Source organism: Mobula hypostoma, chromosome 3 (assembly GCF_963921235.1).
Source record: "Mobula hypostoma chromosome 3, sMobHyp1.1, whole genome shotgun sequence".
Classification (NCBI taxonomy): Eukaryota; Metazoa; Chordata; class Chondrichthyes; order Myliobatiformes; family Myliobatidae; genus Mobula; species Mobula hypostoma.
In genome coordinates this window covers 171,711,476-171,739,185 of record NC_086099.1, presented here as the reverse complement: position 1 = coordinate 171,739,185, position 27,710 = coordinate 171,711,476, and the positions used below count along the sequence as shown (strand labels likewise).

The following is a 27,710-nucleotide window of genomic DNA, read 5'->3' as shown; positions in this document are numbered from 1 at the left end:
GAGAATGGCAGGAAAATTGGACTAAACAAATAGCTCAATGTAGATTAAGCAGAGAAAAAATTAACTTAACGACTTCCCATCTTATAAAATTCTAAAATTTTACATAAATCACTCGGAATTGCTAGAAGTGTGGAGCATATAAAAGCTTTCGTTGTCATTGTGTTTATAAAGGTCCTGGTGCAGAGTAGGTCTTGTGACTGCTATGAATGTCCTGAAGGAAAGAAAACAGTCCACAAGATGAAGTTATCAATTCATTAAACTGATCACAAGGGCTGACATTTTTAATTAACTCATTTGCGTACTGAACTGGACAGAAACATTTATAACAATCACAATTAATATCATTCTGAATACTTCCATTTCAAAGCACTTGACTACAATGCATTTTCAATGAGATGCAGTAACAGCGTTTTTTATAGTACATGATTTTCTCAGAATTCTTAGCATCAAGCAACTGTACATGTTTACACTGGGACTGATCCCATTTTAGTCTCTAAGGCATCACATTTTTGGGAATTGGCTGGGAAGTTTAGGATCAGTTGTGACCTTGAGGAATGCAGATGAGCTTGAGGAGTAATACAACCTGTACTTGCATCTACAGTACCAGTTATGCTGGAATCTTCTGTTTACATTTGACACTACAAAATACATAGTTTGCTATATTTTACAATATAGGACAACAATATTCTTATACATTATAGCGCTTCAGTCACATACATTGTGAGAAATAACTGATAGACGATGAAGCCATTCATTGCTAATTTATCTTTTACAGATGTCTGTAAAAGAGAAGGGGATAAATTTATAACCTGATCCTTTGTAAAATTTCTTCTGAAATTCCACCCTACAAGAAAAAAAAGAAGACAATTTGATACAAATCCAGCAAAGGGAACAAGATGATAAGAATATTTTCTGTAGAACAGCATTGATCTGTAAAATGAAAATTTTGTCAAGCTGCAGTTATTTCTGCTATCAGTAGCTGATGCTATATTAGTTCTCATAATTTCAATATTAAAGTCAAAAAGAAGAAAATGTGCAATGTAAGTTCTTGCAAATGCTCCCTCATGTGAACACATTTATAAGATACTTAAGGGATATTCTCATTTTAGTTCTACATTTTTGTTATGCTTCTGCTGGGATCCACCATATTTAAACTGGTACTCAGTACACATTGTTATGGGAATATGTGTATGAGGACCGTTTTCTTTGTCCCAGAGTTGCCTCAGGTATATCTCAGAGAATGGCTCATGAATTAACATGTTAACATGGTGTTGCTATATATTTGACTAAAACATTATTTAACTGGGAACTATTTTTCATTTTTTTTCTGATATAACATTAAAACATTTTGAGTTCAGGCAAGGGAATATTCCAGTCATTACAGGTTTTTTTTTGTCTGAAACTGCGGCCGATCTACACAATGAAGCAGAGATGCATGTGACAAGATTGTACCTTAATGTTGTTTTGATAATATTAATGCAGTACAAAGGGAGAAGTCCAGCAATGTTGTAATACAATTGCTGAAGACAATTTATGTTTTTCGTGATTTGGATAACTAGAGGCATCTCACTATTTTTAAAGATAGAGCATCTGTCATCTCTTCAGTACTATTATAAATTGTCAATTTTGTGCAATGCTGCCATATTCCCTTTGGGGTTCCTGAAAGAGCCTGTGGCAGAAATTAATTGAGACTGTCACCTTTGCTATAACAAGTATTGCTGCTGCAATTGAAGATAAAATACCTGGTGATTAGGCAGAATCAATGCACACATTGCTGTTTGTTGAAAGCTAAGAGGTTTGTCTTTGGCATGAAGCCAAAAGCTCTCTCTATTCCCTTGTACTCCCTCCCCTCCTTTGGTTCAACTGTGAGTTGCAGCTTCAGAGCAGAGATTTATTGATTTAACACATTTTCTGAGATTACCTATATTGAAAGGGGAGGATATACTGTACCTTCTGGGTTTAGTTTCTGCTGCCAATGTGCAAGGATTGCACATCGGCGGCAGAAGCTATGGAATTAATATAAATGGAGAAGCTATGGAATCTCTAAGCAATTTCAATAATATTCCAAGTTGTCCAATTCATTGAACTGATGAATGTAAAATAGGTCAAGGTTATGTCTATAGAGACATCTACTTCCCTGGGAAGACTTATTCTTTTAGCCGAGAATATAACTCCTAAGCTGGCAATACTTCTTATACAACAGCACAGTAATTTTAGCATTTGCAGCTTTATACAGTGCCTTTATTGAAGGAAAACGTTTTGCTGATTGCAGAAGCTTCAGGTTAAAATGATAGCTGCTGAGCCAAAAATGTTGTTAAGAGGGTTGCAAATGTTTTGTTAAGATAGTAGATGGTAAGTGGGGAAGAAGCAGAAGTATTTTGGGAAGGAATTCTCAAATGTAGGGCTAGATAGCTGAAGGCACAGGTGCCAAAGCTGGGTTAAGAGAAGCTACAAGTGCTATATAAATAGAGTTTGGAAAGATCCATATGCTGGAAGAAGATAGTGAAACAAAGAAGAATAAAGTTATGAAAGGATTTAAATGAAAAGCTGAGAACATTGTGGTACAGAGGGAAAGGAGAAATGTAGGTCAGCATGGACAGGCCATTGGGGATTTGTTATGGACTACAAGATAACAGAATGTGAGCAGCAAAGTTTTGGATGAGATGGGGTTTAAGATGGATGGAAGGAAAGCTTACAAAACAAAAGCATTGGAATAGTTAAGTGCAGAGGTGAAAGAAGCATGGCAGAGAATTTCTGTGGCAGACTAGCTGAGGAAAAGACAAAACGGTGTTATGGTGCAGAGGCAAAAACAAAGGGGCTTTGTGGTGGAGAGAATGTGGAATCAAAATCTCAGCTTAAGGTCACAGAGGGTCCATCTTGTTTAGTTTGTATTTGACTATAGTCTGGGAGGAGATGGAAATTTTAGTAAGGTAACATAGTTGGGGCGGGGCTGGTGATTTCAGGGTTTCAGAATTTAGATGGATGAATTTGCAGGTCATCTATTTTTGGGTGTTGCAGAAATACCCTGCCAAAACTGGGACAAGATCAAGTGAGATCTTGAAAAAAGGAAATTAGTGACCATTGGGGAATTAAGATGCAATGGTGTGAGGTTTGGAAGAGAGGAAATTCTTGTTTTGATCAGATAGGGTGAATAAATTTAAATTGGGCAATTTCACTAGTCAGAGCAACAGATATTGGAGAAAGATGCTGTGGTTGATACGTCATAGGTTGAAGAAAGAAAATAATAAACTGTGTTTGATGTTACACCAATGCTTTCCATTGCTTTGTATGGCTAGAAGGATGCAAATTTTATTGGAGAGAATCAAATATGAGCCTGGACGAATGAGGGCATTTCAGAAGGCAACAACAAGAGAAGGAAAGGAGGCTAGAAATGAGGTAATATTTTTCTGCGATAGAAGGGATGAGATGAAAATTTTGTGAAGCACAGAATCGATGGTTGAAAAGTTTCTGTAAAGACCTCTGAGCAGAGGGAAAGAATCACGAGAAGTGAGTGTTAGAGTGTCAGTGTGGGAGATATGAAGACATGGCTGCTTGGAGTTGATGTGCTTACTAAATTTAACCATCACTGCCAGTTGTTCAACACCAAATATTTTCACTGTTCAAGTATATGGAGCAGTGGATGGTAAAACCATGATTGTAATAGTTCAGTGACTTCCTGAACAAGTTAAAGCTCTGACAAATTAAGAGGAGACTACATGGCCTTTTAAGCCTGGTTCACTGATAAAATCGTGACTGATTTGATTGTAAGCTCAGCTCAAAATTCTAATCTGTCTACAGTAAACTTTCACATGCCTCACTTACTAAGTATCTATCAATTTCTGCTGTACAATATTCTAGCACCTTTTCAAAAAGAGAGCTCTAAGATTTGTGATCCTCTGAGGGGAAATAATGATCTCTTCTTTGTCTTCTATTGACAATCCCTTATTTTGAAAGAATGAACTCTAGTTCTAGATTCTTCTACAATAGGAAATATCACCACCACATATACTCTGCCAGGACCTTTTAAAATCTTTTATGTTTCAATCATTCCCTCTCATTTTTCAAAACTCCATTGGATACAAGCCCAGACTATTCAGTTTCCCTTTATTAGTTAATCAGTCCATTTGTGAAATTGGTCTAGTAAACCTTCTCTGAACTGTTTCCAGTGCATTAATGTCTTTCCTTAACTAAGAAGAACAATACTCTATGAAGGGCACTCAACTCACTGTGATACCTTATACATTGAAGCATAATTGTCCCCCTTTTGTATTCAATTCCCACCAACAAACAATAACATTTACTGATAACTTTCTGGAGTTGCCAAATAACCTTTTGTGACTGGTGGTCTATGACAACCAGATCCCTTTGCAACTTAAAACTCTGCAAAATTGCATCATTCAAATAATATGCATTTCATTATCTTTCCTGCTACATTTTCATATATTATATCCCATTAGCCATACCTTTGCCCACTTATTTAATTTAACCCTATGCTTTGTACGTGAGGAGATGTAGATGATTACTTGACCCAGAAACAGAGCAGCAGAGATGATTTAGCAGTGAGTGATACCTTTAATAATCAACTGCAAAATGACAAGCCACGAGAGGCCATAAGAAAGAGAACCGATACTAAACTCACAGGTAATAAGGTAAGTGAAGACTAGGAGCAGATGGTTGGTTCAATGGGTGAACAAGGACTGTGGATGGAAACTGGGTTTAAATAGGTTGCAGGTGATGTGTTTGAAATGACTCCTGTTAGCTGGTTGAAGACTGGGAGGTGCAAGCCTGTGCAGGCCTAACATTATAGCCTCCTGATGTCCTTTCCATATCTTTCTATCTTGTCTATTTTTGTGTCATCAGCAAATCCAGCAGCCATAGCTTTAGTGCCTTCATGAAAGTAATTTATATAAATTGTAAAAGCACTGATCCCTGTGAAACACCATTAGCTATATTGTGTCAAAAAGACTCATTTATGCCTACCCTTTGTTTTCATATCTTCTATCCATGCCTATATGTTACTTCCTATACTATGAGCTTTTATTTTCTGCAATTACTTTTCGTGCAGCACCTTCTGAATGCCTAACTATAGAACATCCACAAGTTTCCCTTTATTCACACCACATGTTACTTTTTCCAAGAACTCCAATAAATGATCAAACCTGACTTGACTTTCACAAAACCCCGTTGACTTTATCTGATAGGCTGGAACATTTAAAAGTATGCTGCAAGAACATATTTACCAAAAACTCCAAATATTTTCCCTAAGACTGTTGTTTCTGACCCATTGTTTCCAACTCACTCTCTCCGATGCTATTTTCTAATCTAAGGGTATCTTTCCCCAAATCTGGGAATTCTGGAAAATTAAAAACAATTTACTTGTCTATTCCTGGTTATTCTATAAAATACAGATTTTTTTGTAATTAAATTGTGGATAATCGGACGAGATTGTATTATGTTAGGACCAAGGCAAGGACAGAATTAATGAAAGCCTCAGAAAGAACTCTTCAGGGAGAGCTTAGACAATAACAGGAAACAAGGCCTCACTTTAAAAGGTATGTGGTAGATGAATTCCAGAAGTTCATGTACAGGCACACCTGCCTTAGGAGCTGAATGTGCTTTATTAATGAGAGAAAGGCATTAGAATTGCCATAACAGCAAAAGCATGATGGGAAAGGATGATTTTTAGAAAAACATGTCTGTGCATTCCAAAAGAAAAAATACAAGTGGTAGAAATCTGAACAAATATAATGAAAAATTCCAAAGATGAGTCATTGACCTGAAATATTGATGCTCTTTCTCCCTCAACAGATGTTGCTAATATGTAAGGTACTTCAGCTTTTTCTGCAATAACTGTAATATATCAAACCTTATATAATAGAATATAGAACATAGGCGTTACAGGCCCTTTGGCCCACAATGTTGTGCCGACCATGTAACTTACTCTAGAAACTGGTCTAGAATTTCCCTAGCGCATAGCCCTCTATTTTACTAAGCTCCATGTATCTACCTAAACCCTATCATATCTGGCTCCACCACCATCGCTGGCAGCCCATTCCACGTACCCACCACTCTCTGCGTAAAAAAACTTACCCCTGACATCCCCTCTGTACCTACTTCCAAGCACCTTAAAACTATGCCCCAGGATAAAGCCTCTGACTATCCACACGATTAATGCCTTTCATCATCTTATACACCTCTGTCAGGTCACCTCTCATCCTCCGTTGATCTCAGGAGAAAAAGCCAAGTTCACTCAACCTATTCTCATAAGGTACGCGCTCCAATCCAGGCAACAACCTTGTAAATCTCCTCTGCTCTCTCTCTACAGTATCCACATCCTTCCTCTAGCGAGGTGACCGGAACTGAACCCCAGTACTCCAAGTGGGGTCTGACCAAGGTCTTATATAGCTGTAACATTACCTCATGACTCTTGAACTCAATCCCACGGTTGATGAATACCAACACACCATACGCCTTCTTAACAACACTGTCAACCTGCGCAGCAGCCTTGAATGTCCTATTGACATGGAACCTGAGATCTCTCAGATCCTCCACACTGCCAAGAGTCTTACCATTAATATTATATTCTGTCTTCAAATCAGACTTACCAAAATGAACTACTTCACACTTATCTGGGTTGAAGTCCATCTGCCACTTCTCAGCCCAGTTCTGCATCCTATCAATGTCCCGCTAGAACCTCTGACAACCCTCCAGACTATTCACAACACCCCCAAACTTCGCGTCATCAGCAAATTTACTAACCCATCCTTCCACTTCTTCATCCAGGTCATTTATAAAAATCACAAAGAGGAGGGGACCCAGAACAGATCCCTGTGGAACACCACTATTCACTGACCTCCAAGCAGAATACGAACCAAATACAACCTTTTGTTGGCAAGCCAATTCTGAATCCACAAAGGAAGGTTTCCTTGGATTCCATGCCTCCTTTCTTTCTGAAGGAGCCTTGTGTGGGAAACCTTATCAAATGCCTTACTGAAATCCATGTACACTATATCCACTACTCTACCTAATCTGTCAATTGTCCTGCCTCCCAGATGATCCTTAGTTCATCCACCTCCAGCTCCTTAATGTGATCTTTCAGGAGCTGGAGTTGGCTGCACTTCCTGCTGGTGTAGTTCTCAGGGAGGCCATGAATTCCCACACCCACAGGAGGAGCATTCCACTGCCATATCTGCCATCCTGCCTGCACTGTACAATGGGCAACCAAGACCAAATCAGCAATAACAAAAGGAAAAACCTACCCTTCTTACCTGTTTCTTTGGCCTCAGCCAAAATGTTTGAGTGAATTGTTCTGCCCTAGTTGTCAAATCCTCAAGCAACTGGTTCACATTTAAAACAACTATTAATCAGAAATAATTGTCATAATTACCCCCTTAAGTAATCGGGCAAAGTGACTAAACTCTTCTTTACATTCAGTTTTTGGGGATCGAATTACTGACATGTTAATTTATACCCTGAAATAATCACAAACATTTTAATTGTTACTTAATTTATAAACAGGAGTCAAATATAATATTAAATATTCTTATGTACCCACCAGTGTAGACGTAAGGCATGTAGAAATGCAGAAAGACCTTCCATAACCAGTAGAATGGCCACAGTGAGAACAGCAAATGCAGCAAATGTGATTGCAAGACCCATTGCGTTTAAGCCTTTACTTGTAGAGAAGCCATTGTGTAGAACCATATGCCACAACACTTCAGAAAGTTCTGGAATAAATAGTTGAAAGGGTCAAGTGTATCATGTGAGAGTAGAATCAAAAGTAGGAGAGACCTTGCGATGTTAAGACCCCTTTACCAATGCTAGTTGAGTTTTGATGATACAAGGACAAAATTGCATTGACAGTTCTGCATAATTATTTAATATAGCACATCAGATATTTTGCTGTTCAGTTTTTGACTGGTGCAGGTTGCATTAGAATTGTTACAGAAAGTGTTAACTTGGGCTGGGAGAATAATTTCAAGCCCGTTAATTGACAAAAAATTGTTGCTTCTATAATTTCAGTCACAATCATATAGCGACAAGAATGAGCCTATATTTGGAATTAATACTTAACTTGTCTCTTCAGTGGGATTTCAATGATTTCCAGCTGTTTCCATAGCAATTCACAATAAGTGGGCATATCTGTTTGACTGCACTGACATTTGATTTATGACAATGATCCAGTACGTGGGTTGCATTTGTTAATGGCATTATATTATCTCTATTTACTTGCTGGTCTTCTACTTTTAGCTGCTTTTCTGAGATAATAGAGAGGCTATATTTGTGATTTTCCAGTTCTCACGAACCTTTATTGAATTTACTGAATTTGCATAAACGTGGTTTAAATCTTTTTCTAGTTCAAGCCGCTAAGAGTGCGTTCCCTCACTTCTGCCCATCTGACCCTCAACACAGGTGCCCCTCAGGGCTGTGTATTAAGCCCCCTCCATACCCATGAATGTGTCGCCACCCACAGCTCCAATCCGATAATCAAATTTGCTGATGACACTACGCTGATTGGCCTAATCTCAAATAATAATAAGGCAGCCTACAAAGAAGAAGTCATCACCCTGACACAGTGGTGTCAAGAAAACAACCTCTCCCTCAATGTCGCAAAAACAAAGGAGCTGGTTGTGGACTACAGGAGGAATGGAGACAGTCTAACCCCTGTAGACATCAATGGATCTGGGGTTGAGAGGGTGAACAGCTTTAAGTTCCTTGGCTTTAAACATCAATGGGGATCTCATGTGGTCTGTACATACCAGCAATGTGCTGAAAAAGGCACAACAGCACCTCTTTCACCTCAGATGGCTGAAGAAATTTGTTATGGGCCCCCAAATCCTAAGAACTTTCTCCAGGGGCATAACTGAGAGCATCCTGACTGGCTGCATCACTGCCTGGTATGGGAATTGTACTTCCCTCAATCGCCGGACCCTGCAGAGAGTGGTGCGGACAGTTCAGTGCATCTATTCAGGACATTTACAAAGAGAAGTGTATAAAAAGGGCCTGAAGGATCATTGGGGACCTGAATCACCCCAACCACAAACTGTTCCAGCTGCTACCATCCGGGAAACAATACCGCAGCATAAAAGCCAGGACCAATAGGCTCCAGGACAGCTTCTTCCACCAGGCCATCAGACTGGTTAATTCATACTGACGCAACTATATTTCTATGTTATTGACTATCCTGTTGTACATAATATTTATTATAAAATACTATAAATTTCACATTGCACACTTACACGGAGACATAACGTAAAAATTCTTACTCCTCATGTATATGAAGGATGTAAGTAATAAAGTCAATTCGATTCGTTTGAAGGTCAATTGTACAAGACTTATAGACCAGGTGCTTACTTCCAGCCATCATACTTATTATCAATTCTCAGCCGTTACTCCTGATGGTTCGATGATGACTGTCATTTGTTGTCTAAGAATCACTGTATGAATTTGGCCAAGGAAATTTGAGTTCATTTACAACTATGAAATTAGCTGAAATAAATGTAACGTTAAATGAAGAATTTTTAATTAAGCTTAAGTTGAACAAGCTTGTCATCTCTTTGCTCTTTGCCTTCCGTTTTCATTCTCAAACTTTACTTATACTTGACTTGTCACTTAATCCACCCTTTCTTTTTGTTCTGTCAAGTACAATAATATAAATGATTGGATCAGTAGTGAAGTTCATACAATAGCCACCTCATCTTGAAATTGTTGATGCTGAGAGTTAAGATGGGGTCCTTTTACGCCTGTGTTCAGATAAAGTATCTTCTAAAAAATGATTTTTGTAATTTTGCCAGATGAATCCTTGATCCTGCCATAATATCCACAAAATTGGATATGCCCAGCCTTTACAAACATTTCTAGCACAGCCTTCTAGTCTTGAATTTTTCAACCGTCTTACAAAGCTATAAATATAAAGTTGGAGATTGGACCATGTGTGATGAGTCCTACATTGATATTTGTGTCTTCCATGCTGTCATTTTGGATAACCAACATAAGTCATGGGGGAAGATGCTGAGTTAGGACTTGGATGGGATCCAGAGAACCCACTGATGAGTATTTGGAAAACTGTGGCCTAATTAGGGAGCATCAGTGTCGCTTTGTGTAGAGCAAGCCATGTCTTGCTGATTTGACTCAAGGAGGTGATAAAAGTAATTGTTGAAAGTAGAGCTTTGCATGTTGTCTTCATGGATCTTAGTAAAGTGTTTGGTTAAAGGTCAATATGAAATATTGAAATATAGAGTGGACTTGTATAGGATGTTTCCTATAGTGGGAGAGTCTAGGTCCAAAGAGCACAGCTTCAATATTCAGTGATGTCCCTTCAGAACAATGAGGAGGAATTTCTTTAGCCAGAGGGTGGTGAATCCATGGAATTCATTGCCACAGATGAAAGTGGAGGCCAAGTCATTGGGTATATTTAAAGTGGAGATTCATAGGTTCTTGATTAGTAAGGGCATCAAAGGGATGGGGAGAAGGCAGGAGAACAATTCATTCAAAACATTTATTATATAGGGTTTGATATATTACAGTTATTGCAGAAAAAGCTGAAGTACCTTACATACTAGCAGCATCTGATGAGGGAGATCCCTAGCCCCTTCAGCAATTTGATGGTGGATGTGGCTATAAGTCCCCTACAACCCACTTTCACAGGACCAATGCTGGTTTTCCAGCCCCCTCACTGAGCTTCAGCTGTTGGATCTACATAGGGTAGGTTCTTGCACTCATCTGCTTCAGCCACCGAATCCTCCCACGGAACTGTGAGTTCCACGATGTAGACAATCTGTAATGAATTGGACCAGAGAACCAAGTTTGACCTAAGGTTGTTGGTAGCAATTTCCGGTGGAAAGTTGAGTTGTTGATTGACATCCATCAGCATTTTCCAGTCACGGGCCATGCTCATCTGTCCTGTTTCTGGCTTAGGGGGGAGATTAGTTGGTCTTTTCCTTCCCTCTCGGATGAATGCTGCTGGTATCAGAGCGTTAGTCACTCCAGGGGGCAAGGAGTTGGTTGCTATCCTCTTGGTCTAGATTGCCGCTGCTAGACTCTTCAAGGCCTGGTTGTGATGCCACGTGTATCTGTCTTCTGTGAGGCTGGTTTTGCAGCTTGCTAGGATATACTTGAGGGTTGCCGGAACCAGGCACAGGGCACAAGCTGGGTCCTTACTGAGCAACTGATGTTGGGTTTTTTTTGTGAGGGAAGTGCATCATATGTAGCTCTGATGAGAAAGCTAAGTCTGATTGCTTCCATCTCCCATACGTCCTTCCAGCTGATTTCCCTCCTCTCAATGCTTTTCCACCACATCCATTGCCCCTGCTTAGCCAGGGAGACAGCTTTGCACTTCTGTCTGACTCTTCTTGCTGCCGTACTTCCTGGACAACCACCTTCCTTTGCTCTGGGATGGTGGCCGTGTGCCAGTTGGGTCCACTTGCTGCCAGTTCAAAGCCATCCCTGCCCTATTGGACTTGCCCAGCAATGTCTCTATGCCTAAGGGCTGCTGTTGCTTGCTGCACCGCATCAGCTGGGGTCCATTACACCCAGTTGATAAGGTCTGAGCAGTGTTACTGATGGTCTTGTCACCAGATTCTTTGAGTGTCATCTATAGACGTAACTTAGAACACTTTGAATTCCTCTTTAAGGCTAGTGAAAGGTAGTTCTGGACTCCTTTACCATAGAGGCTGATGTTACTGATACATCTTGGGATAACAAGCCAATTCTTTGCAAATGATGTAATAGTTCGCTCGAGTTTTTTCATGGTTGTTGGTGGGACCTCATGGACAGTGAGTGGCCACATCACCCAGGGTAGGAGTCCAAACTGTAAGCACCAGAGTTTCAATTTTCCAGGCAGCCCAGTCTTGTCAATATCACCCAGGCTGTTGGCGATGTGTTGCTTTAATTGCTGCAGCTGCTCTTTGTCATGAAGCTGGCATTGTACCATCTACCCAGGCTTTGGACAGGCTATTCAGACACTGTTGGAATTGGGTCATCACCAATGAAGAACTTCATGTCTTTCAGCATGCCCTTGGCAATGGGATGCTTCATGACTTGCTGGGTTTGATTTTCGTTCTCGCCCACTTGATGTTTTCCTGCAGCTTTCCAAGAAGTCGCTTGGTGCATGCTGAAGTACTGGTCATGTAGATGGATGGGCTGGTATGTTAGCAGACAATACAAAGATTGTCGGTGTTGTGGAGAGCATAGAAGATTGTCAAAGGATATAGATCATAACACCATAAGACCATAAGAGATTGGAGCAGAATTAGACCATTTGGCCCATCGAGTCTGCTGATCCTTTTCTACTCTCTTCAGCCTCACTTCCCAGCCTTGTCCCTGTAACTTTTGATGCCGTGGCCAATCAAGAACCTATCAATCTCTGTCTTAAAGACACCCAATGACTTGACCTCCACAGCTGCCTGTGGTAATAAATTCCACAAATTCACCTCCGTGTGGCTAAAGAAATTTCTCCGCATCTCTGTTTTAAATACACGCCCCTCTATCCTGAGTCTGTGCCCTCTTGTCCTAGACTCCCCGAATGTGGGAAACATCCTTTCCACATCTTCTCAGTCTAGGCCTTTCAACATTTGAAAGGTTTCAATGAGATTCTGCCCTCATCCTTCTAAATTCCAGCGAGTACAGACCCAGAGCTATCAAATGTTCCTCGTATGATAACTCTTTCAATCCCGGAATCATCCTTGTGAACCTCCTCTGAACCCCCTCCAATGCCAGCACATCTTTTCTCAAATGAGGAGCCCAAAACTGTTAATACTCAAGGTGAGTCCTCACCAGTGCCTTATAAAGCCTCAGCATCACATCCTTGCTCTTGTATTCTAGACCTCTTGAAATGAATGCTAACATGGCATTTGACTTCCTCACCACCGACTCTACCTGCAAGTTAACCTTTATGGGGTTCTGCACAAGGACTCCCAAGTCCCTTTGCGTCTCAGATTTTTGGGTTTTCTCCCTGTTTAGAAAATAGTCTGTACATTTATTTCTACTACCAAAGTGCATGACCATGCATTTTCCAACGTTATATTTCATTTGTCACTTTCTTGCCCATTATCCTAATCTGTCTAAGTCCTTCTGCAGTCTTCCTGTTTCCTCAACACTACTTGCCCTTCCACCAATTTTCATATCATCTGAAAACATGGCAACAAAGCCATCTATTCCATCATCTAAATCAGTGGTCCCCAACCACTGGGCCGCAAAGCATGTGCTACTGGGCCGCGAGGAAACGATATGAGTCGGCTGCACCTTTCCTCATTCCCTGTCACACCCACTGTTGAGCTGGAACGCATGCGAGGTCATTACCCCCGCGTCATCCATGTCAGCGCGGAAAGGAGATCAATTCCTTGAGCTTGCAAATGATGGCAGGCTGAAAAGTATGTTTGACATATCGTGTCTGCTGGCATTCTGGATCAAAGTCAAGGCTAAATATCCTGAGATAGCCACGAAAGCACTGAAAACGTTGCTTCCATTTCCAACATATCTCTGCAATGAATGCAACGAAAACTAAATTGCGGAATAGACTGGACATAAGGAACCCCCTTCGAGTATCGCAGTCTCCCACCACCCCTCGATAGGACCGTCTTGTTGCAGGAAAACAAGCCCACGGCTCCCACCGATTCAGCAATATTGGTGTGTTGCAATGATTTTATTTGTTCATATGGGGAAAATATGTGCTGTGTGTTTAATATCCAAACGTTACTTAAAATGTTATGATGCTATTGACCTATAAGTGACTTATAATTGACTTATCACTATATTCATGGGAGGAAAATATGCGCTGTGTGTTTAATATTAAATTTGTTAGATAAACCCTTTTAGAAACAAAATTGAGTGTATTAGCCACTTATCACCTATATTCTGGTCGTGATTAACACCCCCCAAACAGAATCGCCAAAAACGATTTGTAGAAAAAAATCGGCATGTACATGCATGCGCAAGTCACGCATGCGCACTGGTGCCCGTGCAAGGCTTCATGGTCATGGTAGTCTTTCTTGGGGTAAACACAATGTATTTGACTGCTACTCTAGTCCTTTGGCAACCCTACCACCCCCCTGCCACCCCTGGTCGGCCGGTCCGCAAGAATATTGTCAATAATAAACCGGTCCGCAGTGCGAAAATGTTGGGGACCCCTGTTCCAAATCATTGATATACAGCATAAAAAGAAGTGGTCCCAACACTGACCCTGCAGAACACCACTAGTCACTGGCAGCGAACCAGAAAAGGACACCCTTATTCCCACTCACTGCCTCCTACCAATCAGCCAATGCTCTAACCATGCCTGTAATATTTTCCAGTGATTAGCTGAAGATATGATTGGAGAAATGGCAGATGGAGCTTAGTCTGCCCAAATATGGGATGTTGCATTTTAGGAGAACAAATATAAAAGGAGAGTACACTGTCAACGGCAAGACTCTTAATAGTGTTGATGAGCAGAGGGACATTGGGGTCCAAGTCCATAGCTCTGTGAAAGTGGATATGCAGTTTGATATGGTGGTAAAGAAGGCATATGGCATATGTCCTGCCAAAGTGTCTCAGCCCAAAACGTCGACTGTACTTTTCTCCTTGATGCTGCCTGGCCGGCTGAGTTCCTCCAGCATTTTGTGTGTGTTGCTCGGATTTCCAGCATCTGCAGATTTTCTGTTGATTGTGTATGGCATGCTTGCCTTTATCAGCTGAAGCACCGAGTTCAAGAGTTGGGAAGTTATGTTGCAGCTTTATAAAACTGCATCTGGAGGATTGCATTCAGTTTTGGTCGCCCCATTATAGGAAGGATGTGCAGGCTGTGGAAAGGGGTATGGGGAGGTTGACCAGAATGCTGCCTGGATCAGGAGGCATGTGCTATGAGAAGTTAGACAAACTTGGGTTGCTTTCTCCGGAGTGGTGGAGCCTGAGGAGAGACCTGATAAAGATTTGTAAGATTATGAGAGACATAAATAATCAGTATCTTCTTCCCAGGGTCAAGGTGTTTAATACTAGAGGGCACGTGCTTAAGGTGAGAGGGAATAAGCTTAAAGGAGATATGCAGGGCTAGTTTGTTACACAGAGAGTGCTGAATGTCTGGGGTGGTGGTGGAGGCAGAAGCATAGGGGCATTCAAGGGGCTCTTAGGCACATACGTGTGCAGAAAATTGAGGGATATAGATATTGAGTAGTCAGAAAGGGTTAGTTAACTAATAAATTAGTTTAGTGTTGTTAATTACTTACCAGTTTAATTAGTTTGGCACAACATCATGGTCCGAGGTGCCTGTTCATCTGCTAGACTGTTTTACATTCTATACTCTATGTCTATGAAAGACTCCATAATCATTTTGCTAGTAAGGATAGGGAGGCCTCCATTTTAATGACAGTGTTCAGTGAAAACATTGGGAGGAACACCTCTGGGTTAAACCACTAGCAAATAATTTTCCAAGACCTGTGGCTGAAGCAGGACAAGTCTGGGTGGCAATTACTTTCTATTATTGCATTGATCACCACAAATTCAGCAGGATAAATGTGTGGACATTTTCAGCAAGGACTGGCTTCTAAGGGTGACCTTATCAACCTGATTTCATGAAATTAGTTCATTTCTATCTCCAATACAAAATAGAATATGCTGAAGATACTTGACAGGGCAGGCAGAGGGAGACAGAGTCAGTGTTTCAGGTCATTGATTTTTCAACAGAACTAGCAAAGTGAGAACACGTTTGTTTTACGTTGCAGGGATTTGTATGTGTTGTATTTCCAGGATTTTCTCCTTTTCTTGAGGTCTATTTTTCAGAATCTGCCATTTCTTGTTTTTCAGTATTTATCTCTATCTTTTCTGTTGCTACTTCATAGCACAGATTTAAATAATTGATCTACAAATAATTAGAAGGTAGCATTTGAAAGCAGAATTTCAGGTCTTACTGAGAATGAGGCAACAATATTTTCACAATAGTGCCGTAAATCAGTAGGGAATGCATGATCATTGGTGAAGACAAAACTTTTTCTGTATTTCAGTGAATGTGCGGATTAGATGTTAGAAGTAAATGTCATTTACGTCCAAACTTCAGAACCGTCATTCTTTAGGAATGTTTTCTCCTGTACTTTCACTCTTCAGTTAGGGACTGTATGTGAGGAATAGTTCTTTGATTTTTTTACCCTGACTTGATATGCTTCATGCTTGCAATGATTCTACAGGATAAAATAGTTTATTTCTCAGCACTGGCATCTTTCATGAGTACCAAATTGCTTGAATTCTCAACACTTGCCAGTCAAGATATTAACTGATTTCTACTAGGTAATGAAAAGGTTAAGCTATCAGTACTCACCAGCATGAGCCAAGCTCAGAGCCCATAAACGCAGGTAAGAGGCAGTGTTCGACACACAACCCAGGCAGTACTCAATTGTATGGATCCCTTGCTGTACAAAGGTATCACCAAAGCTGAACTGTTAAATAAAACAAAATGAATTCTGTAGTAACTTGAGGTTTGCAGCATTAACACATTAGTTAATATGGAAAACATGTGGACTTATGACTGATCTGTAAGTTAATCATGTAATTAAATAATAAGAAAGCTATGCTTTTAAAAGTGAAGTACTTATAGCATAATAGACTTTGATTCCAATCTGCTGTTGTGGAAAGGATTAGTTAGAAAAGTCAACACACTGCAGTAGAAGTGGAAAGAAATAATCTCATAGCTCGCTAGTCTGACCCGTTAAACACAATGTAAACATCCATTAATGCCAGGAAAATACTAATAAGCCTACTTTTTATCGGCATCACCACCTTACCTTACTTTCCATGCTAATTTACCTTTTCTTCTTCCCAATGATTCTTGCTACTTCCTCCATTAATTTCTGGTCCACTGCATTCCGTCTGGAGGATGGAAACCTTTGAGATGTCACACTCAGCCATTTATTATTTAAAATAAATTATCAATTAGAATATCTACTTGTAAGGCAAACTTGGACCAAAATAAGGCAATGGCACTGGTACATCTAAACAAATCAGTAAAAGAGCATTGCATCAATGTGGTTCTTATCAAAAATTAATCCGAGTGTCTTCAATTATCTGGGGAGTTTGTGGACTTGAATCAAAACCGTGGTTGATAGTGATGGTTGGGGTGGGGTTAGGGTATTTTGGTGGAATGTAGCAATAATGCTTGGCTGAGGGGCAGGTTTCCAATTACAGTACCACGGCAATGCTTAAGGTGTTAGCTCTAAAATATTAGATGCAGCTTAATGATTAAGTATGAATGATGACTATTATATATTTCTCATGCATGGCAGAGATGAGTATAGACTGAGACATAGCTTCGTTGATAATTGAGGAAGGATGATGAAATACACGCGGAAGAGGATTGGCTGCAGGGTAATTGTCCAGCAGATGGGGTTAATAACTTTAAAGTGTGATGATAGAATTACTGTTTTGTGGTCCTCAGTAGACACTTGCTTCAATGTTAGGAAGACTGCTTCAATTCATTCTATTTACTATCCTTTGGGTTTGAAACAGTGAAATCAGTATGAAGGCTATGTGCAGAATTAGTGAACCTTTCTAATGAATTACATGATTAACATGATTAGCTTACAATTATGCCAGTGTCTAAGATGAATAATGTGAGCTGCCTTAATGACTGTCGCCCGGTGGCACTCACATCCACAGTGATAAAATGCTTTGAGAGGTTTGTCTTCACTAGACTGAACTCCTGCCTCAGCGAGGACCTGGACCCATTGCAATTTGCTTATCGCCACAATAGGTCAATGCCAGATGCAATCTCAATGGCTCTCCACACGGCTTTAGGCCACCTGGACAACACGCACACCTATGTCAGAATGCTGTTCATCAACTAGAGCTCAGCATTTAATATCATCATTCCCAGAATCCTGATTGAGAAGTTGCAAAACCTGGGCCTCTGTATCTCGCTCTGCAATTGGATCCTTGACTTCCGAACCGGAAGACTACAATCTGTAGGGATTGGTGATAACATCTACTCCTCGCTGACAATCAACATTGGTGCACCTCAGCAGTGTGTGTTTAGCCCACTGCTCTACTCTCTATATACCCATGACTGTGTGGCTAGGCATAGCTCAAATACCATCTATAAATTTGTTGATGACATAACCATTGTTGGTAGAATCTCAGGTGGTGATGAGATTCTAGGTAATGAATCAGAGAGCTAGGTAATGTTAGAGATCTAGAAGATTATAAGATTAACAAGAAGGAGCTTAAAAGGGAAATTAGGAGAGCCAGAAGGGGCCATGAGAAGGCCTTGGCGCGCAGGATTAAGGAAAATCTCAAGTATGTGAAGAGCAAGAGGATAAGACATGAAAGAATAGGACCTATCAAGTGTGACAGTGGGAGAGTGTGTATGGAACCGGAGGAAATAGCAGAGGTACTTAATGAATACTTTACTTCAGTGTTCACTATGGAAAAGGATCTTGGTGATTGTAGTGCTGACTTGCAGCAGACTGAAAACCTTGAGCATGTAGATATTAAGAAAGAGGATGTGCTGGAGCTTTTGGAAAGCATCAAGTTGGATAAGTCGCCGGGACCAGATGAGGTGTACCCCAGGCTACTGTGGGAGGTGAGGAAGGAGATTGCTGAGCCTCTGGCGATGATCTTTGAATCATCAATGGGGACAGGAGAGGTTCTGGAGGATTGGAGGGTTGCGGATGTTGTTCCTTTATTCAAGAACGAGAGTAGAGATAGCCCAGGAAATTTTAGAACAGTGAGTTTTACTTCAGTGGTTGGTAAGTTGTTGGAGAATATCCTGAGAGGCAGGAATTATGAACTTTTGGAGAGGTATAATATGATTAGGAATAGTCAGCATGGCTTTGTCAAGGGCAGGTTGTGCCTCACGAGCCTAATTGAGTTTTTTTGAGTATGTGACTAAACACATTGATGAGGGAAGAGCAGTAGATGTAGTGTATATGGATTTCAGCAAGGCATTTGATAAGGTACCCTATGCAAGGTTTATTGAGAAAGTAAGGAGGTGTGGGATCCAAGCGGACATTGCTTTGTGAATCCAGAACTGGCTTGCCCACAGAAGGCAAAGCGTGGTTGTAAAAGGGTCATATTCTGCAAGGAGATCAGTGACCAAAGGTGTGCCTCAGGGATCTGTTCTGGGACCCTTACTCTTCGTGATTTTTATAAATGACCTGGATGAGGAAGTGGAGGGATGGGTTAGTAAGTTTGCTGATGACACAAAGGTTGGAGGTGTTGTGGATAGTATGGAGGGCTGTCAGAGGTTACAGCGGGATATTGATAGGATGCAAAACTGGGCTGAGAAGTGGCAGATGGAGTTCAACCCTGATAAGTGTGAAGTGGTTCATTTTGGTAGGTCAAATATGATGGCAGAATATAGTATTAATGTAAGACTCTTGGCAGTGTGGAGGATCAGAGGGATCTTGGGGTCTGAGTCCATAGGAGGCACAAAACAGCTGCACAGGTTGACTCTGTGGTTAAGAACGCATACGGTGTATTGGTCTCCATTAATCATGGAATTGAATTTAGGAGCCGAGACGTAATGTTGCAGCTATATAGGACCCTGGTCAGACCCCACTTGGAGTACTGTGCTCAGTTCTGGTCACCTCATTACAGGAAGGATGTGGAAGCCATAGAAAGGGTGCAGAGGATATTTACAAGGATGTTGCTTGGATTGGGGAGCATGCCTTATGAAAACAGGTTGAGTGAACTTGGCCTTTTCTCCTTGGAGTGACGGAGGATGAGAGGTGACCTGATAGAGGTGTATAAGATGATGAGAGGCATTGATCGTGTGGATAGTCAGAGGCTTTTCCCCAGGTCTTAAATGGTTGCCACAAGAGGACACAGGGTTAAGGTGCTGGGGAGTAGGTACAGAGGAGATGTCAGGGGTAAGTTCTTTACTCAGAGAGTGGTGAGTGCATGGAATGGGCTGCTGGCAACAGTGGTGGAAGCGGATACGATAGGATCTTTTAAGAGACTTTTGGACAGGTACATGGAGCTTAGAAAAATAGAGGGTTATGGGTAAGCCTAGTAATTTCTAAGGTAGGGACATGTTCGGCACAACTTTGAGGGCCGAAAAGCCTATATTATGCTGTAGGTTTTCTATGTTTCTATGAGAGGGTTTACAGGAGTAAGGTATGCCAACTAGTGGAATAGTGTCGCAGCAACAACCTGACACTCAACGTCAGTAAGACGAAAGAGCTGATTGCGGACTTCAGGAAGGGTAAGACGAAGGAACACATACCCATCCTCAGAGAGGGATCAGAAGTGGAGAGTGTGAGCAGTTTCAAGTTCCTGGGTGTCAAGATCTCTGAGGATCTAACCTGGTCCCAACATATTGATGCATAAAGAAGGCAAGACAGTGGCTATTCTTCATTAGGAGTCTGAAGAGATTTGGAATGTCAACAAATACACTCTGAAACTTCTATAGATGTATCGAGGAGAACATTCTGACAGGCTGCATCACTGCTTGGTATGGTGGGGGGGTGGGGGCTACTACACAGGACCGAAACAAATTACAGAGGGTTGTAAATTTAGTCAGCTCCATCTTGGGTACTAGCCTACAAAGTGTCCAGGACATCTTCGAGGTGTCTCAGAAAGACAGTGTCCATTATTAAGTATCTCCAGCACCCAGGGCATGCCCTTTTCTCACTGTTACCATCAGGTAGGAGGTACAAACTCACACACTCAGCAATTCAGGAACAGCTTTTTTCCCTCTGCCATCTGATTCCTAAATGGACATTGAACCCTTGGACACCACCTCACTTTTTAATATATATTGCTTCTGTTTTTTGCATGATTTTTGATCTATTCCATATACATTTATTTATTTATTTATCTATCTATCTATTTATCTATCTATCTGTCTGTCTGTCTGTCTGTCTGTCTGTCTATCTATTTATGTATCCATCTATCTATCTGCTTGTTTATTTATTTATTTATTTATCTATTTATTTATTGTTTCTATATTATGTATTACATTGAGCTGCTGCTGCTGTTAACAATTTCACGACACATGCTGGTGATAATAAACAATTCTGATTCTGATTCTGAATCATAGTCAAGTATCTAATGGATCTGAGTTTCAGAGTTTAGTTTGTTCATATGTGATCATTTTGATTTTGAAATTGATTACCTGAGTGGTGGTGTTGAAAGAGTAGACAAAGAGTTAATTCTTTTAAGCTTCTCCCTCTTATGCTTCTATTGGGAGGATTTTCAAAATTAAAAGTCATTCTATCAGTGGGCTTTAGGTGATAACAGGTTATTGCATAGGTATGGAACAAACTGAATGTGTTCTAACTGATAAGATTTCAGCTGAGGTCTAAAACAGACTTCCTTTGTTACATGAGATGGCTTTATCAACTTCAGCAAGTTGCTCTGCTATGAGATAGTGGGCAGGTGGTTAACAGTCTCACCCATATCAGTATCGGTAATTCTTCTGAGAACATTTTTTAAGCAATAACCTGAAGTATTAACTCTCCATAATATGATAACTATTCAACTGAATGGCAATTCAAACAGGATGAAGGTCTGGCGAGTTATTCTTTTTAAATCTAAAATCCATCTACTTTGAAAGATACTATACCTCTTACAAAGCCAGGGTGAAATAAAAGTAACAAAAGCAATCTGTTAGCATAGATTGTGGTGCATTAACAAAGCTTGGCTGGCTATTTGAGCTTCAAACTTGAAGCCTGAAAAGCGGGTCCTTAATTGTATGAGTAATTATTATTGAAAACTATTATTGTCTATGTATAATTATTAATAATTATCATTGCACAAATATGATTATAGACCAAAAAACCATAACATGTCGGTGCAGAATTAGGCTATTCAGTCCATTGTGTCTGCTCCTTTACCAAACAAGAACCTATTGATCTGCCTAAGATACACCCAATGATTTGGCCTCCATTGCCCTCTTCAGCAATTAATTCCACAGATTCACCTCCCTCAAGCTGAATAAGTTCCTCCTCATCTCAGTCCTAAAGGGATATCTCTTTATTCTGAGGCTTTGCACTAGAATCCCGGAGTCTCCTACTAATAGACATATCCTTTCCACATCTACTTTATCTAAGCCTTACACTGTCCAGTAGGTTTCAATGAGATCTTTTCTCATCCTTCTGAACTCCATTGAGAACAGGGCTAAATCATTCCAACCCTCTTCATAGATTCAACCTTTACATTCCAGGATCATTCATGTGAAGCTTCTCTGGATCGTCTCAAGGGCTGGCATATCCTTCCTTAGCTACAGGGCCAAGAATTGCTTACAATTTTCCAAATGCAGTCTGAACAAATATGCGAGAAGCAAATGTGGTTGGGCACCTTATAAAGCCTCAGCATTACATTCATGCTTTTATATTCTAGTCCTCTTGAAATGAGTAACAGCATTGCATTTAACTTCTTTATTACCGACTCAACCTAAAAGTTAACCAGAAAGGAATTCTGAACTATGACTTGCAAATCCCTTTGCATCTATGATTTTCGTATTCTTTCCCCATTTAGAAAATAGTCTGAAACAATATGTGTAACTCCACTCTTCCCTACTCTGTATTCTAACCCTCCCAACCTGACCAACTCTCTGCAACTGAGACGCTATCTATCCCTCCACCTATCTTTGTATCGTTTGCATACTTGGCCACAATGCCATCAGCTCTGGATCATTAATCTAGATAATTAGTGTATAAAGGGAAAAGTTGTGGTCTCAACACTAACCTCTATAGAGTTCCACTAATCACTGGCAGCCATCCTGAAAAGGACACCTTTATCCCCACTCTCTGCATTCTGCCAGTCACCGAATCTATCTGTGCTAGTACCTTGTGTCTAACACCATGGGCTCTTATCTTGGTTAGCAGCTTTGTGTGTCATGCCTTTGAGTAAATATTAATTTATTTACTTGGAAAAATCTGTCAATAACAATTTAAATAAATAAACACTATACATAAATTATTTATAAGCGTTGCATGGTTAATTCCCATGAAAGTCAATAAAAAGCTTTGCATTCTATTACTTTTGGAAATAAAAATAAATTATTCTTGAACTGACCTCAGAAAGAGGAATTTTACTTCAATAGACATGGGAATCCATTTACCTTTTATGTTTAGCTTGTGGCCATTAAAGGAACAGATTAATTCAACACTGTTACACAACACACAATAATATTTTATGCTTTGTATATTATTATGCTGAATGTCAAAAGCAGTAGGATTTTTGCTTTATCATCAGTAATAGCACTGTGCATAGACTAGTTTGAAATAAGAATATGCTTATCTTAAAAATGTATTCAGAGAAGATTACTTAAAAACATTACGCACTCCTCAACCAACGTTACCAAGAGTAACTTCTACATTCAAAAGAGTAACGAGGTCAAATATCCTCACCTTCAGCTTTTTCCTTTGGTGGTCATTGTACAGCAGGTAGGGCTTTATAAGGAGCATCCATGGAACCATCAGCAGAGCCAAGAGAACCAAGAACGTTTGCACACTCCTCTGTGGAGACATGTTTTAAATTATTTTAAAAATGTACTGATGTAGAATGGACAATGAAAGTACCACTCCATTTTTGATTGAAAGGTAAAGGGCACTGACTTTTCACAATAGCTATCTTTATAATTAACTTTTTTTTGCAACTCACATTCAAGAAGCAGGTCCTGCTTATTGTCTGCATTCTTAAATTCCTGTTGCAGCTGTTTGAATTAATAGTGTTGCATACCACTGTGCATAATTTTTATTATTAATTCAGTCTAAATGTTCAATTATTCATCGTAATGTTAAGTAGAAACAGATCTCACACATCCAGAGAAGGTATTGTATCAGAATTAGTGGTATCTTCCCTGGCTCCCTTATATCTTCCCCATGCCTTTATTTACTGAATCTCTCTTACAGACTTTGAAGCACAATGTTTTATCATCCTTAAAAATGGTTCCCTTTTTGTTAAATTTTGTACTTTACTACTTGCCATATACATTATTTTACCCATTTCTCTACCTCTGATAAGCACTCATTTTGTTCCCTTTGTATGTGTCATTTTCCTTTATGAACATAGCTTTCCAGTGTGAAGAAGACTGGGATTTTCTTAAACTTTTCATGGCATGTGGGTGTTGCTGCCTTGGGCAGAATTTATTGCCTGTCTTTAAATGTAACTGAGAAAGCAGAGGTCAGCTGCCTTCTGTAACTACAGCAGCCTTGCGTGGTGAAGGTACCCATAATACTCACATGTAAGGAGTTCCATAATTTTGACTCAGAATTGACTCAGAATTCTGCTCAGGTTGGTGACACATAGAGGCAGCTTGAAAGTGGTGCAACTCCCATGCAGGCTGTTCCTGTCCTTCTCAGTGGTAGTGATTAGGGATTTTGGATATGAAGTCTTGGCAAATTGCTGCAGAGCAATCTGCAAGTTGTTTGCAAGGTGGACCAGAATGGAGGAGTTAAAGGTATTGATGTGGTACCAATCAAGGAAGTTTTTGATGGAAAGATCGCTGAATATCAAAGGGGTATCCTCTCATTTAACAATATTCCCTAATATTCATTCTCTCTCACTAGCCATTGCACAAATGAGAGTGGAAAGCATTTTACATAACTAAAATTACATAACTTCTGACTATTCTTTGGCAGGTGATTCACATCCAGATTTTCCAAACTTTTACAAACATTTACAGGGCATAACTCAGAGATGCCACGGAGTACTGTTCACTTTCTTGAATGAGTGCAGCTCCAAAAACTGTTGAGACACAGCTTCATTAATGTTAAATATCATACTTAAATGGCGGTCCGTCCACCATTTTATTAATGTACACCATCTACAGGATGTTCTCTGTTAAACATTAAGGTCTTGTTAGCACCTTAAAGTTGGTAACCTCTATCGTCTAAAAGGAAAAATCACAGCAAGTGACTGAGAGTGTGCAAGCTTCCCTCCAAATCATCCCCATCCTGATTTGGTCACATATTGTAATTCCTTCATGATCTCTGGGCCAAGATTAATTCCCAACATCACTTTAAGAAATCTGCTCACAACTGCCTTCTCTGTAATGGCTGGAAATTCCCAGGTCCATGAATGAATACAATACATTTCATTGTTAATGAGTCGGAATTCACCACTTGTAAAGCAACATCCTGACATGGAGTGTTGAAGGTCTAAAAGGAATCTCCAACATTTTCCTTAGGACATCTAGATCAAACTAATAAATGTTCCCCTGCTGTGGAGTCTACTTCCTGAGACTAATATTAAAAAAAACACTCACAAAGGTTAAAAATCCTGACAATTGTAGGCTCATCCTGGAGGCAAGGATAGTACATATTTTGAATCTTTCATGATCAAATCACTTCCTTAAAGTGAGGAATCGGAGAAAGAATTTTAGTTCAAAATGGTATTCTGTTCATTCATGCATTAACCCTAGGAAATTATATTTTAGTTTACGTTTATTCCCGTCCAGCTCATATGTAGTCTGTAGGATAGAGGAGAGAAATGGAACTCCTTTCATGCTCTGTGAGACCTAATGCATATGAGACCATAAGACCATAAGATATAGGAGCAGAAGGAGGCCATTTGGCCTATCGAGTCTGCTCCACCGTTCAATAATGGGCTGATCCAATTCTTCCAGTCATCCCCACTCCCCTGCCTTCTCCCCCTACCCTTTGATGCCTTGACTAATCAAGAACCTATCTATCTCTACCTTAAATACACCCAATGACTTGGCCTCCACAGCCATTTGTGGCAACAAATTCCACAGATTTATCACCCTCTGACTAAAATAATTTCTCTGCATCTCTGTTCTAAATGATGTCCTTCAATCCTGAAGTCGTGCCCTCTTGTCCTAGACTCCTCTACCATGGGAAATAACTTTGACATATCTCATCTTTTCAGGCCTCTTAACATTCGGTATGTTCCTATGAGATCTCCCTCATTCTCCTGAACTCCAGGGAATACAGCCCAAGAGCTGCCAGATGTTCCTCATATGGTAACCCTTTCATTCCTAGAATCATTCTCATGAATCTTCTCTGAACCCTCTCCAATGTCAGTATATCCTTCCTAAAATAAGCAGCCCAAAACTGCACACAATACTCAAAGTGTTGTCTCACGAGTGCCTTATAAAGCCTCAACATCACATCCCCGCTCTCTTATTCTATACGTCTAGAAATGAATGCCAACATTGCATTCACCTTCTTCACCACTGACTCAACCTGAAGGTTAACCTTTAGGGTATCCTGCACAAGGACTTCCAAGTCCCTTTGCATCTCTGCATTTTGACTTCTCTCCCCATCTAAATAATAGTCTGCCCGTTTACTTCTTCCACCAAAGTGCATGACCATACACCTTCCAATGTTGTATTTCATTTGCCACTTCTTTGCCCATTCGCCTAAACTATCTAAGTCTCTCTGCAGGCTCTCTGTTTCCTCAACACTACCCGCTCTTCCACCTATCTTTGTATCATCGGCAAATTTAGCCACAAATCCATTAATCCCATTCTCCAAGTCATTGACATATATTGTAAAAAGCAGCGGTCCCAACACCGACCCCCGTGGAACTCCACTGGTAACCGGCAGCCAGCTAAAATAGGATCCCTTTATTCCCACTCTCTGTTTTCTGCCGACCAGCCAATGCTCCACCCACGCTAGTAACTTCCCCGTAATTCCATCTGCCTTATCTTGCCTTATGTGCGGCACCCTCTCAAAGACGTTCTGAAAATCCAAGTACACTACATCTACTGTATCTCATTTGTCTACCCTGCTTGTAATTTCCTCAAAAAATTGCAGTAGGTTCATCAGGCAGAATTTTCCTTTCAGGAAACCATGCTGACTTTGGCCTATCTTGTCATGTGCCTTCAGGTACTCCATAATCTCATCCCTAACAATCAATTCCAGCAAATTCCCAACCACTGATGACAGGCTAATAGGTCTATAGTTTCCGTTCTGCTGCCTCCCACCCTTCTTAAGTAACAGAGTAACATCTGCAATTTTCCAGTCATCCGGTACAATTCCGGATTCTATCGATTCTTGAAAGAATATTGTTAATGCCCCTGCAATCTCTCCAGCTATTTCCTTCAGAACCCAAGTGTGTATTCTATCATGTCCAGGAGATTTATCCACCCTCAGACCATTAAGCTTCCTGAGCACCTTCTCAGTTGTAATTTTCACTGCACCTACTTCACTTCCCCGAAATTCTTGAATGTCCGGTATACTACAAATGTCTTTCACTGTGAAGATTGATGCAAAATATGCATTCAGTTCCTCTGCCATCTTTGTGTCTCTCATTACAATATCTCCAGTGTCATTTTCTAGTGGTCTTATATCCACCCTCAACTCCCTGTTACCCTTTGTATACTTGAAAAGTTTTTTAGTATCTTCTTTGATATTAGTCGCCAGCTTCATTTCATAATTCATCTTTCCCTTCCTAAAGACTTCCTTAGTTTCCCTCTGCAAGTTTTTAAAAGCTTATGTTATCATGTTTTATTGTCACACCCCCTTAGGTCCAAATCAAGCTCAGGGCTTCAGAAAACCTTCAGAGTAACTAATGATGATGAACCTCAGGAAATATCTAATGCAGAACAAAATGGTGACACACTGAGTTAATTAAAACTCTCCATTAGATAAGAAACAGAAATCTACAATTAACACTGGCTTAAACTTGCTTTACTCAAAATTTTGCTTGCAGTTTTCCTAATGGGAGAGATATGAAATGTACCTCACAGTTTTAGTTTATGCATTGATTGCAAAGATCAGGAGAACCTCTAAACTTCCCTTTTGGAGTTATAAGCCTAATGTTCTTGTTTTTAACAT

The 27,710-nt window shown here is 40.2% G+C and overlaps 1 protein-coding gene across 1 annotated transcript in view; it reads right to left on the bottom strand.

The window, feature by feature from the left end:
• Positions 1-762: 762 nt before the first annotated feature.
• Positions 763-27,710, bottom strand: part of LOC134343758 (V-type proton ATPase 116 kDa subunit a 1-like) — a 106,263-nt gene continuing 79,315 nt past the window's right edge. Inside the window, exons 16-20 of the mRNA XM_063042498.1 lie at positions 23,316-23,423; positions 16,771-16,848; positions 16,286-16,403; positions 7,556-7,727; positions 763-844 (exon numbers count right to left, since the gene is read on the bottom strand). Coding sequence (XP_062898568.1) covers positions 763-844; positions 7,556-7,727; positions 16,286-16,403; positions 16,771-16,848; positions 23,316-23,423 — 558 coding nt within the window. The remainder of the gene's footprint in view (positions 845-7,555; positions 7,728-16,285; positions 16,404-16,770; positions 16,849-23,315; positions 23,424-27,710) is intronic.